At 38.7% G+C, this 13,651-nt stretch overlaps 1 protein-coding gene across 1 annotated transcript; it reads left to right on the forward strand.

The window, feature by feature from the left end:
• The first annotated feature begins 1,161 nt into the window (after nt 1-1,161).
• On the forward strand, nt 1,162-13,173 carry LOC122670653 (autophagy-related protein 8i). The gene is made up of 5 exons (XM_043867608.1): nt 1,162-1,258; nt 1,366-1,421; nt 11,332-11,384; nt 12,739-12,857; nt 12,977-13,173. The coding sequence occupies exons 1-5, from the start codon at nt 1,219-1,221 to the stop codon at nt 13,063-13,065; spliced, it is 357 nt and encodes a 118-aa protein (XP_043723543.1). The 5' UTR covers nt 1,162-1,218; the 3' UTR covers nt 13,066-13,173.
• The last annotated feature ends 478 nt before the right edge of the window (nt 13,174-13,651 follow it).

Below are 13,651 nucleotides of genomic sequence, written 5' to 3' on the forward strand. Positions count from 1 at the left end.
GGTATGGGAAGCTAAATCAAAGGCTACAGAGAGGAACTGGAAGAAATGGAAGGAAGAAGAAATGACTGTACTCAGGGTTGCCCTACCACTCTTGGAGCCAATCACAAGTCTCAAGATTTCTTTGAAAGGGTCCCTGCTATAGAAAAACCTGTAAAAGCACTTTTCACATAGAAAGTGATCCAGAAGATTGAAAAGGATATTGGTTGCAAAATTAAAATGGAGGAGAAGTTTATCATTGTAAGTGGTAAAGATAGGCTATGCTTGGCAAAAGGTGTGGATGCTGTGCACAAAGTGATTAAGGACGAGGGCAAGAAAAGGGGTTCCTACTAGTTCTCAAACAATTAGATCTAGTCACTTGAGGAAAGACCTGTTCCCTTGTGGATGGGTCGTTCTTCTATGTCGGCTTCGGGCTTTGGTGGTTACAACCACGTACCCCAGTTACTCTGACCATAGCTGCTCGTCAGGCAATCCTTCCTTTGCAGGGGCTAATTTACCTATGGATTCAAGGGGGTAGGTACCCATATCCAGTTGAAAATTATCCTACTTCAGGGCCTCATGATGCCTATGGTGAGTTCCAAAGGCAGAGGCGATTTTGGGAAAGCATGCAATTGATATAAATCAGAATGGGAGGGATAGAATTTGGTGAGTTATTTCAAAAAAAAAACAAAGCATTCGTTGGTTCACACCAGCTTATTTCGTCTTTAATGGAGGAAATACCAAACCCTCATCGATGCTCTCTCCCTAGCCAAAAACTGTCGCCACGCTAACCTCTCCGTCGGTAAGCTCAGAACGCAGAGCGACATTAACGCGGTAGCGGCCAAGTTCCACCAGCACATCCACGACTGTGACCTCTTAGATGGTGGAAATGGGAGAGAGATGAGTTGCAGGTCTTGAATAGAGTGATGAGGGTGTTATTGTCTTTTCATTTGCATGTTTAACACCGTCAGTTAAAATGGACACAGTTGATAGAATCTTGGGAATGCAAGGGAGGGGAGAGTCATTACTCAAAACCCAGGGGAGGGGTTTGTCATTAGAGCATAATCGAGGGGGGGGAGAGTAATTTACTCATTATAATAGCTAGAAAGCCGTAGGGACTAGGGAGTTCGATTGTTCGAACCTAGAAGACTACGCTATCCTCTTACACATCTTCTCCATCTTCTGCATCTCCCCTTAGCCCTCTCTCCCTTTGAGATTCCAGGTGCTCAGACACAAGCAGTAATGGGCAAGATGAGATCTTTCAAGCAAGAGTACACATTTGGTTCGTCCTGTTCCTTACAATTCATTTTTGTTGCTGTTAGTTCATCCCTCTCTGTCTATATATATTTAGATCTCAATTTGGTTCGTTCTGCTGTTGACTTTCTGCAGAGGCACGATCTGAAGAATCACAAGATGTCCTTACCAAATATCCCGATCGAGTGCCCGTATGTCTACTAACTATTCTACTTATTTGACATCTTCATCTATATCCCTGATTGCTTGACTTTCTTCAATGTCCTCGAACTCCATTCTATCTGTTATGCTCGTGATTCAATTATTTTTCGAATTTGAGCTATATCTCTTCAGATAAGAAAATGTTTGTCACAATAGAATCAATACTTGGGAATTGTCATCTCTTTCATTTGATTTTTAAATTAAAGGGGCCTCCAGGACTTTTCAGTGGTTTCCATAGATGATAGTAGTGCATTAAATTATCAGAAACATATTTTCTTTTGTTTTAGTTGCTCCACATATCTTTCCTGAGTCTGTAAAGGGATTTCTCATTCAGGTATTTTTTTCTTTATTATACATTTTTTTTGGGGGGGGGTGTTGTGGGGGCGTTGGAGAGGGCTGGGCTAGTCTTCGATAATTAGTTAGCTGCATTTGATGTCACTTTGGAGTACTTAGAAGGAAACCCCTTTTTACATGGTCCCTTGATTTTTCCACCTAGTATTGGCCAGATTTCTGGGTTGGTTTTATTAGACCTAGATAGTCGTTTATAAAAGTAACAAAATACCTTTTACCAACCGTTGAATACTTGGAAAAGGCGTTTCGATCCCCATAAATATGTTCAGTAGAACTTGTGTCTATGATCCACTCTTATGGGTTACCTTGGTCACCATGGCTGTGAAGATAACAACTTCAGTCAAATTAGCATTTACTTTGTTAAAATCTTTCTTCTACCGATTCCAGCTATCTATTTTGAAGTGCCGGGTTTGCCACATGCGAAACAATTTCATTTTTTTTTTTTGAAGTTATTCCCTTTCTTGGCCTTAAAATTATTCTTAAACTCTTCGCAACCAAATTAGCCTTAGAATTAAATTCTTTGGTCTTTTTCAGTCTTTTCCTTCTCTTGGATCTTAATCTGGACTATAATTTGGTCTGAAATCCTATCTTTCCTTTTGTGCTTCATATTCAACTTGAAGTTACTCTAGGATGGTGGTAACTTCTCTAATAGAGAGCCAACGGTAAAATCTTCCGTTAAGATCATTCATTCCTTGGCCAGTTTTCCCACAAGGACTTGAAATTCATCAATTGCAAATTCAAAGAAATTTGCAACAAAATATTTCTTGTCTCTAATTCAGTCTAAATAGAATGAGCATAGTCATAAGGAGCATAAACATTATAAAGCTCATTGGACAAGGAATTCAGCTTGCGATTCTTGCATTGATAATCTGCCTTAACCCATACATCTCTTTGGGCTTTAAGGATAGGGTCATCACTTCAGTAGTTATGAGTGTGGTCAAAGAAAATGACAGAGAACTAATCGAGAGCAAATAATATTCCCTGCTTCCATCTCTTATAGTTTGAACCATCAAATGATTCAATCTTGTCAAAGTCAGAAATTATCTTTAGGTTCTCTATTACTGGCACAAGGGTGCTAGATCTTTGGAGTTCTAGTCTCTTAATTGTCTATACGGTCTTAAGAGTTGTAAGAAAACATGTATATTATAAGTGAGAGATTGAACTTATCTGTTAAGCTATCCACTAAACCAATATTCTGTCGCCACAGTAGGAGAGCTTCATTCACAAACTTGTTAGAACTGCAACAAGTATACATGTCTAAAGGTGTAGGAGGGCCAAGTTGTGTGCCACCGGACACTCTCCTTAAGATTGTAGAAGCCCCTATGGGGCAGCCAGGAATGTGCGCATCGGGCTCTAAGATAAGTTAGCCTTATGGCATCTGCCATTAGTCGTGCATTCGCCTATTGCGTCTCTTCGAGTACTTCAAAGTTGTGTTCAAACCAAAACAAAAAGAACTTTCAAAAGTAGTAATCGGCAAAATAGAGTATTAATTATCACCAGAAGGAGAAGGGAGGACGGAATATTATGTTACTAGAACACACTCAAGAAAAAGGGGATTGGTGTACGAATGTAAAACTAATACCACTCAAAGAGAGAGGGAGGAGAGAATGAAATGAAAGCTGGCCCTACCTCTATTTATGGAAGGGAAGTACTCCTTCGACACATCTGTCTGAACTGATACACAACTCCAAGGGTGGAGATCTAATGTCTATATAAGATTCCAAATCAATGGCTCGGAGACACACCCCTTTGAATGTACATGCACCTATGTATGTTTGTTGAGGCACATTTGTATGTGTCCATGTACGAAGATTTTTCTAAATGCTTCTAAAATTCTCTAGAAGACACTTGTCACCTGTCTATACATAGGGGGGTACTTCTCTACAAAGAAATGTGTCTATCTCCAAACCAATTTTAAATACAAGAGGACCGGTCACCAAAAAGGAGAAACGCATGCACTCACTACACCTGCCCACCTCGCCACGGCACAGTTGGCTGCCCGGTTCGGTTTGACACGCACCTTTGATAAATCTTGAATCCCGAAATCATGGAGTGAGAGAGTGTAGAATAACCATTCTTCCATGGGACCCTACCTATATAATTCCCACTTTATCATATAAACCTCTCTTCTCACTTTTTTTTTTGTATCCAATGTGGAACTAAAGAGTTCCCCACAATATGGCCTTATGCAAAAGCAAACATTAGGAGGTCGCAGGTTTGACACTTGTGGGAGACAAAAACAAGGTAAATCAAAAGAGGTATTTCTAAAAGATTTTATATGTAAAAGTTATTAATACTAACAATTGTTGGTTTTAAATTTTTTAGAAGGGAAAAACAAAGATTCAAAATAACTTGCTTGGTTTTGCTTGTTTTTTTATCTCCCACAAGGGTTGAATCCACAACCTCTTGGCTCTTGCCATTTGCTTCTTACAAAGGCTATGTTGTGGGAATGCTCTCGTCCCACATTGGATTTGGAAGAGAGAAAAGAGAGGCTTACATGATAGTGTGGGAATTATATGGGCCAGGACCCATGGAAGAATGACTATTCTACACACTCTCATTCTCTAGTTTTGGGGTTCAGAGTTTATTATTAGTTTATCACACGTATGCACACCGAGCTGGGCCGACCGTGTCTTGCTGTGGCGGGGTGTGGTGTGGTATTCTTCCTTTTTGGTGGCTGGCCTTCTATGTTATGAGATATACCTCTTCGTATGTGGAAAGGTGTCTACATGTCTCTACATACAAACATGTATGTACAAAGGAGTGTGATCTCAGCCTTAGATTTGGATTCTTCTCCAAATGATAGATCACCACCACTCATTCTAGATAGGTGTGTCTGAAGGGTACTTCCCCTTTACAAATAGAGGGGGACAGCCTTCAAGCAATTGATTCCTATGTATTCCTCTTTTCTCTTTCTAAGTCACGTCCTCTCTCTTGACCCATGTGTAATAGTAACACCAAAATTCGGTCCTCTCTGTGTGAGAGTGCAGCATTAGTTTTGATCTTTCTGACTGTTAAATCCTTGTTTTGCCAAAATTTTTTGTGAAGTTTTGTTTTGGTTTGAGCACAACTCTGAAGTACTTGAAAAGGCGTAGTAGGAGAGTGCATGACGATTGCCTGATGCCATTCAGGCTGTTTTATCTTGGAGACTGATTTGCAATATTCCCTATTGCAGCATACGGGGCATTTACGGTCTTAAGAACAATGTCAAGGGACACAACTTAGCCTTCCTACGTCTTTTGACATTTGTATTTGTTGCAGTTTTGAACAAGATCGTGATTGAAGCTCTCCTACCATGTAAAAAGAATATTGCTACAGTTATTGGTCAAACTATCAAGTTCTTTCTCTCCATATTAAATTATATTTTGGAATCATGTCCAACAATTCTTTTAACTGTAAAATTATTGATAGACCAAAACTTCAAATATAGTTGGCACCCTTATTCTGGCATTGTAGAATCAAATCATGTGTGGGTTCTTGTTTTTATTGCGCAAACTATAAACCATTAAACCATGAATGAAGCACATGGCTACAGTTCATAGTGAACTCCTTATGAAATGGTATGATATTTGTGAATCAACTTATTGATTCAAATAACACCCAATTGATGGCTTCATGGGTGTTTGAAATGTTGGTAGTGAATAGTTCACTAAAAGCCAATAGCAAGACAAGTGTCATCAATTCATACCTTTTGTTAGTAACTGGAGCCAAGATAAACTAAAATAGAAACATGGGTTAGACTAGGAAACTAAGCTGGATAGAAATAGGTAGTAAGTTCTGAATTAGAAACTTATAGAAATAGTAATAGACCTTGAACGTAGTGCTACAACAGAACTTAGAGATTGAAAGAGAACTGTAAACAGAACTAGAGATCGATGGACAGAGTTGTATACTATACCCGCACTAAAAATCTGATGTGAAAACTGAGAAGAAGCTAAACAGTAGTTAGATAACTGAATAGCTCTTTGCGAGAACAAAACACAACTGAAACTGGTATGCAAAGGAATAAGTGAAACATACCTTAATTGATTGGAGAAGAAAAAGATAGAAGAGGAAAGATATGAACTAGGATTCCCACCTAGAACTCAACTAGTATCTCAATCTAACTTGGCATCCCACCAAGGTTGTTACTACGTACATCTCACAGAAATAAGCAAGCAAGCATAAGGTTAAATGTCTTGTCAAAATCATGAGGAGGGTCTGAACCACTTCTCTTCATTTATAACTTTACGACAGCAAACTGAATAGGAAACCTCTCATGTGTGGGCTATGGAGGAATCCTTACAACTTCAATTCTTAAAAATTGAAACTCATGAAAATAGAAAGTAAAACTGGACTGGTACTCTTAGTAACTTCTCCAGCCTTCTAGAACAATAGAAATAAAAGAAATTACAACTAAAAGTAGACCCCATGTGACCCAACTGGACAGAACCAACTAGTGAACCAAGATTGATTCAAACCAGACCAAAAATATGATTTAATCAGAAACACAGGCTTATAAATCATTTTGATTCTTCTTCCTCTAGCGCTGATATGTAAGTGTATTTCGATCTACATCACTTAATTTATGTTGCCCGTTATAAGTGGATGTTGTAGATGATGTTGTCAAAGATTAGTATTTGAAGGACTAGTTAATAGCTGACCATTCCAAAGATTTTATTTTAGTGTTGAATTTTCAATTAATGACTGTTACGATCGCCTTTCTCACTAGCTCGAGCTGCTAAGTGAGGGCTACAATAATGTATATCAACACACAAACCCTCCAAGACGTGTAGGCTTACACTCATATTCGGCTCTACAAGTGACACCATCACATGGCACCAAGGGACACAAAACGTAGGTGCACAAGGCGCACAACAACACAACACAAATCTCTCACACTTACCAAGGATCGAACACCCAATCTCCTAGGTCTGATACCATGTTACAACTGCTTATCCCAAAACCTCGACCTGTTAAGTAAGGGCTACAATGTATAACAAGTTAACAACATACAATAACAATGACCATTTGTTGTTGCATACGTTGATAAGTAATGATAGCGCTCTCTCGTTTTCATTGTTTGCGAATGATAGGAGAGAATATCTCTTATCAGATTGTGTCTAAGGAGTATTAGAGGATGAAGGTTAGTAGATGAGAACACATACAGCTGCGGCCTGTGGCTGACCCATGGCCATTGTCACTTGCACCTTCCACTATGGCTCGTGTCTCTCGAATGGGTTTCAACCATCTGAATTGAATAGATAGGGAGAGAGAATGGTGTTGTGCTCATACTAGCTAGATTTGCTACCATAGCTTACTACCATGATTTGTGTCTTTCTAATGATTATCCATGCTTAGTTTCATAATTGACAGTCATGTTACTGTTTTTGCTAAATCTGTGAAAATTTTGAAACTGATGTTTTTGTATGCAAATCATATAAGGGGGTTTGTTTGGTTTTAAGTATAATTTCACACTTGGAAATTTTTACTTGATTTTAATGAATGGTTTGTGAGATATTGTCGAAATACTACAAACTGTTCACACGGATCCACAACTGGTTATTTTGGTATACAACTTGCTTATTGTTGTTATATTTGTATGTTTTAGTGCAAGGAAATGATTGGAGTTATTTCCTTTTATGTTTTCTATACTAGATCTCACTTTGGACAAATTCTATTAGGTATAATGCTTGAGATTATTTTTAGTTTGACTAGGTAAATGTTCCACAGATGTTTCTGAAAAAATAGTTTTCTATCAAACTTTGGAATTTTATTCTGGCTTCTTGGGACATCCAAATTGGATTAAAACCAGAACGGTTTGTAAATTTTGATATGTATTTAACCCATGAAAATAGGTCAGAAAGTTCTATCTTAGACGCAAGGTTTTAGGATTTGGTTTCGCCCATGGTTTCAACCAGCCATGAAACCGAGTTCTGCCGAGATCTCAGCGAGTTAGTGTATTTTTTTCGTCAAGGATTGGTGGTGGGTTTCGGTGGCCATATGGCCAAGATAGGTCCTGAAACTTGACATCCACCATATTTTAGGCTTTCCAAACACAATGGAAACATTAGTTTTTACAAATTCAAACCCAAAGTGGTACTTTGACTTTGGACCCTAGGTTGGTAATCTACGGCGTAGATGGTGAGCTCTACCCTAAGCTATTCCCCACTATCTTTAGTACTAGTAGAACACATATAATTAAAGTAGAGGTGTAAAACAACTTAATTAAAAAAAAGGGTGTACCCAGTGTATGAAGCTCCCGTCACTGCGGGGTCTGGGGAGGGTCATAATCTATGCAGTCTTACCCCTGCTTTCGCAGAGAGGCTGTTTCCAGACTTGAACCACTGACTCCTTGGTCACAATGGAGCAACCTTTAGCGTTGCACCAGGGTTCGCCCTCAAAACAACTTAGTTAGAAAAACATCAAACCATAAACCATAAACCATTTAATGCATTAGGCATCATATTCATAATCATACTGATGTAAGACTGGAATACCAGTTCCAAAAAACCCACAAAATTCAAATAAAGAACAAAACCAGAATTAGAAACTTAGGGCTTATGATCAAACCAACCAAGTGATTGTCACCACACTTGGATCGAGTGTAGAGAACAGTAGGGGGAAGCTTGTCTCCAAAGTTGGTTCAACTTCGATGGTCTGATGTAGAGATATCAAAGGATTACAAAAAATAGAAGGTTTGAAGAAACCTACCAAAACAATACTGTTCCGGGCTTCCAGCAGTAACCGAATGTAAGACTTGGTGATTGTGGCCTGGTCTACAAATTTGGGTCAATATTGATGGGTAAAATTGGAGATGGAAGGATGAGGATGAAAATAGAAAGTAAGTGGAATATGGAATTTTCAGACTGTGGAATGGAGTGGAAGTGTAAATCGGGTGGAGGTCCCTTGCAGATGAAACTCTGCTGCAATTTTGAGTCAGTTCTGGTGAATGGTTGAAGAGATCTGAGTTGGTGATGAAATTAGAAGGTTTAGGCTGTAGAGCAAACCAGCCCACAGAAAGGGCTCAAGCTGGGATCGAGTAAGCTTCCTGTAAGTGTGGATCAATCCTCAAACCCCTGCTGGAAACAGATTGCAGGTCTTCAAGATATGGTGGTTCGATTGGGGCTGGAAGCAGGGGCAGCAACAGGCCAGCAACAAGGTGGTTCGATCCTCCTTACTTAAGAACAGCTGCAGCAGTACCACTCGAGTATCATCTTCAATGGTTGAAGCAGTCACAATAGCAGAGCAGCACTCAGAGATCGATGGAGAGACAGAGGAGATAGAAAATAGTAGGTAGGGAGTAGGGGGAATGGCTCTCTCAGCCTGGGTCTCTCATCCACAGCTATCTCAGCTGTTGCAGCATAGGGGAAACTCCCATACTCGATGGCTAAATTGGCCTATAGATTCTTTTCTTAAATTCTGTCTTTTCATTAAGATATGATGCCTTTTAATATCTTAGGCAAGCTTACAATAGAATAGAAACTTTCCCAAAATAAGAACTGATCTAAAATAGAAACTACTAATTCCTAACTAAATAGAAGTTAACTAAATTAAAGCTACTTGGCTTTATAATTCACCCTCAAATTAGAAACTAATAAATATGGAAACTACTTAAGTGCACCAAATCTAGCTGACTGGTCAAAGGAGGATTCTCTCAAAATTGAGGAGCATCTTTGACTGGTCAAGGGGGACCCTTAACACAATCGTGGGGTAAAATAGACCCCTGCCTAGCTGGCTCGAGTTGGCCCTGCTGGGCTGGCTTGAGCTGGTTCATCTCTGACCCAAAGAGGGGCCTAGTGACTGGTCTTTTGTCTCGTCTTCTGGCCAGAATCTACATCAGTTCATACATGGTTTGTTAATAATTGTTAGAAACTTAGAAAGAGACATAGATTAAACAAATACAATTGGATGACTTACCTTATGGCTTATGCCTATCCATCCTAGAGTCCTAGGATCCTAGTAGCTAGTACTGAAACGAGTGTCGGGCCGGATCGTCAAAACAACCATGTTGTTGTTGTTGTCAAATCAGGCTCTGCTCTGATTGAATCACAATCGGTAGCCCTGACACAGGATGCTAGAAGTAACACTTGAAGTCGTCCACAACAGCCCTATAAATGGAATCATCAGCGTACTGGAGGTACCCTAAGTATAGGGTATATATCTCCAAAACGTAAGGAACTCGATCAAGAGCCACCGTTACTAGATGGTTTCTACAAAACCTGAGAAGCGAGTTTTGTGGAGTCCAGTGTTTATGTGAAATTTCACAACAAAAATGGTAAAAAGCACAAGTTTGGAGGGGTTTTTCAAACCAGAGAGGCGAGTTCTGTTGAGTCCAGCGAGATATGTCGAGTTTTGGGTCGATATATGGTATAAATACTTTAGTCATTGGGCCTAGTTCGACCGAAATGAACCGAGTTCGAAATATGGACCGAAATCTCAGTGAGATAGCGAGATTTCGGTCGAGATCTTGTATGTTTTATGTATCGCAAGGCATCTCGAATTGGTGGGCCCCGATACCGAGACAAAAGCAATATCTCGCCAAGATTTCATACCATGCTTGGACGGAGAGAAACTGAAGTGCAAAATTGATGTCCAGACTAAGGGTGTTCAGTTCGGTTCAAGGTACTATATGTACAAGTTGAAACTAAACCCAAACCGACTTGTTTGGTTTTATTCGGTTCCTATTCAATTTCAATATACAGTTTCATTTGGTTCATACATGGTCTCGGCAATTCGGTTTAAGTGGAAATAACCCACTGAAACAAATGAAATTGGGAAGAAAATTGCAACCTCATGAAGACACAGCCATCCTACTTCTTTTGACATATATGTTTACCTGTGGCGGTTCTGAACAAGGTAGTGATTGAAGCACTCCTACCATGTAGGTAGATCACTGCTACAATTATTTGCCAAACAGATAAATTCTTTCTTTGAATTATATTTTGGGATTATTTCCAAAAATTTTCTATTGAGGGGGACACTCATATTTTGAGTTGTGACTGCCAGGTTATACCACCTACATTAGGAGTGGTAATATGATATTCTTCTTTGGATGAGGCTCTGGGAATTCTCCCTAGATCAATGTGCAGGGAAAGATTATATCCCTCATTGTCCATGTTTGGACTCGAGCTTCTAGGAGTATACATGGATCTTTTCATGGCCTTTTCTTGATTTAACCACAGAAACCATAAATGAAGTTAAATATCAGCAATATGGTTTCTATATAAAATAGCAATTGGACAATTTCCTAGATCTACGAGATAAGAAGAAGAATTACAAAACAAGTAGGTTTACAAGACAAAGTAAGTGTAAAACAAAGTCAAATTTACTTGTTTTGTAATTATTTTCTTATCTCATAGATCTAGGAAATTGTCCCAAATAGCACCTGGGTACAGAAGTAGGACTGCTTCCCCCAAAGATAATTTTCGTTTTCATGTCTATGGTATAAATCTCTCATCTTTGTGTCGTGTTTTTTTTTTTTTTTTTGGGGTAAGGAATTGAGTCTTGTGTTGATTGTCCTGTTTTTTACTGTTCTAATGTGTTATTTTGTGAATATTGGTTTTGTAGGTAGTAGTTGAAAAATATTCAAGGACTGACCTTCCTGAGATGGAAAAGAAAAAGTAGGTTTCACTTCTTTCTTTATATTTTCTTACACTTAGTTCCTTGGTCTTTATGCCTTTCTTGTCTGAAGCATTTTTTGTCTAAGAAATGAAATATCTACTTGGACCTTGACAATGATCCTCTTGAGATCAAATCTAACTTAAAAGCGGTGTTGCTGGCCTTCATTTTGATGACTCTTTAAACTCATTTTAGTGTTGTGGTGCTTTTTTCTCTTTGAGGTTTGATCATATAAGAAAGTAGATGAGAAGAAATGCATAAAATCCGTTTTTCTTCTTTTGGTTGGAGGGTGGTATGCATAGGAAACGAGAGATGATGAAGAGGGGAAGGGGAAGCATAGATATTCAACTTCCCATGGGTTTTCCAAATCCATCTGTGTTCAAGCCTTCAGGCTCCGTCTGGTTGCAAGGCAAATAAAGGGAAGGGAAGTGAGAATAAATCAATCCCAGAAAAGAAACTTTTGTAGTCACTCACTCCATATCATTCCAAATTTGGTTATGAAATTTTACTTTACTTTGCATCTAATTCCCTTGGATTTGAAAAGTAAAATAAAATAACATCTAAAAAAATCTAATTACTAAACATGGTAAGAACTTTAAATAGATTACACAATCGTATTTGGTAATGATTACTAAATTTTTCCTCCTTTTTCAAAGCCAATTTCACTTCCCTTTGCTTCCTTTTACTTGCAACCCGACGGAGCATCAAGGTTTACAAATTAAAAATCCCTCGTATTTTCTCTTTTAGAATCAGTAGAAGGGAAGCCACCTGACGATAGGGAAGCAATGGATGACGACCAATAGCCAACCCTCACAGGAAAGCTGCAGGCAATACGATGGTTCTATTGCTGCTTTCCTCCATGTTGGCTTTCAATTTTGGTACAAGATCTTATTTGAAAATTTTTCGTTTGGGCTTTAGATAGAAGGGTAATAGGCAAAGAACTGGTGCAATGTCTCCCAAGTAAGTGAATGTGAAATGGAGGCAGAGAAAGTGCCTCATAAAGAAGCAAAAGGTTCCATTTAAGTTCATCTGTTGTTGATACCAATCACATCATATGATCATAATAATGGTGTTTTGAGTGATGAGGGGTGGCACCAATAAATAATCTGTGGTGATGTTGGTCATCCACCCACCAGCAAACCACCAGCCCTTCCCCCAACAAAAAGGGGAAAAAGTATCAAGTCTTAAACCAGTTTCGGATTTCTACTGCCACTCTATCTAGATCGTTAGAAAAGCTAGATGAGGCTATGAGTGGCTACGTCAACTGGATGATTCATTTTGCTCCCTTTTTTTCATAATTTTTCTGAACAAGATTAAAAATATCTTATTTAATTTGGATACTCTATCATTTTTCAGATTCCTGGTTCCGCGAGATATGTCTGTTGGGCAATTCATACACATTTTAAGCAGTAGACTCCGACTGACTCCTGGAAAAGCTCTTTTTGTGTTTGTGAAAAATACATTACCTCAAACAGGTATGGTTGGCCTTCTTTTATTGGGAACATCTTTTCTACAACTTCTGTAGCAGCACATTATTATTCTTAGTTGAAAAAAAGGAGGTGTTCATGTGTATGTCTCCAACTATTACCTGCAGGGAGTCTCATGAATTCTGTTTATCAATCTTTCAAGGCGGAAGATGGGTTTCTATACATGTGTTACAGTTGTGAGAAAAACTTTGGTTAAATCAACTAGAGAGAAGTGTATATCAAGCATAAACTTGGGCAGTGTACATTGTTGTAAAATCCATGTGATCCCCTTATTCTCAATGCAGACTGAACTTTCCGACTTGATTCTATATTGATGTAGTAATAACTTGTAGTCTCATCTGTGCAAATGCTAAAAATATATCAAGGTCTTACAGTTCTTCTGGCATTTATTATGAAGAAAACATTACTCACTGGGCAGGCCCTAACCAGCCACAAAATCTGTCAAGCTAAAAGGTCTGTGTAGGTGCAACTATACAAGCCCTTGCGCTGTTACGATCATAAAATCTGTGAAGTCAAAAGATCTGGCACAGGAGCAACCCTGTTTGCTAATATTCATGCACACATGCGATAGACCACTGGTTGCTTGTTTTGGAATTGAATCGTTTTTTTTTTTCTCCGATATTGCACTAGTTCTTTGCTGATTACCCTTCTATCTAAAGGCCAAACGAAAAGTTTTCTTGTTAGAAGCTGTACCGATCAACTTTAGTGCTTAAACCTATCCAAAAATAAAAAAGAATAAGATCTTATTTGAAAATTTTCCTTTATAACATTATCAAGTAGAC

Source organism: Telopea speciosissima, chromosome 8 (genome assembly GCF_018873765.1).
Source record: "Telopea speciosissima isolate NSW1024214 ecotype Mountain lineage chromosome 8, Tspe_v1, whole genome shotgun sequence".
In the NCBI taxonomy this organism is placed as follows: domain Eukaryota; kingdom Viridiplantae; phylum Streptophyta; class Magnoliopsida; order Proteales; family Proteaceae; genus Telopea; species Telopea speciosissima.

Excerpts from the sequence above, each read along its gene's own strand:
- LOC122670653 (XM_043867608.1), top strand. The coding sequence starts at position 1,219 with ATGGGCAAGATGAGATCTTTCAAGCAAGAGTACACATTTG. Across the intron at positions 1,259-1,365 it reads CAAGCAAGAGTACACATTTG|AGGCACGATCTGAAGAATCA; the intron begins GTTCGTCCTGTT and ends GACTTTCTGCAG. Across the intron at positions 12,858-12,976 it reads AAATACATTACCTCAAACAG|GGAGTCTCATGAATTCTGTT; the intron begins GTATGGTTGGCC and ends TATTACCTGCAG.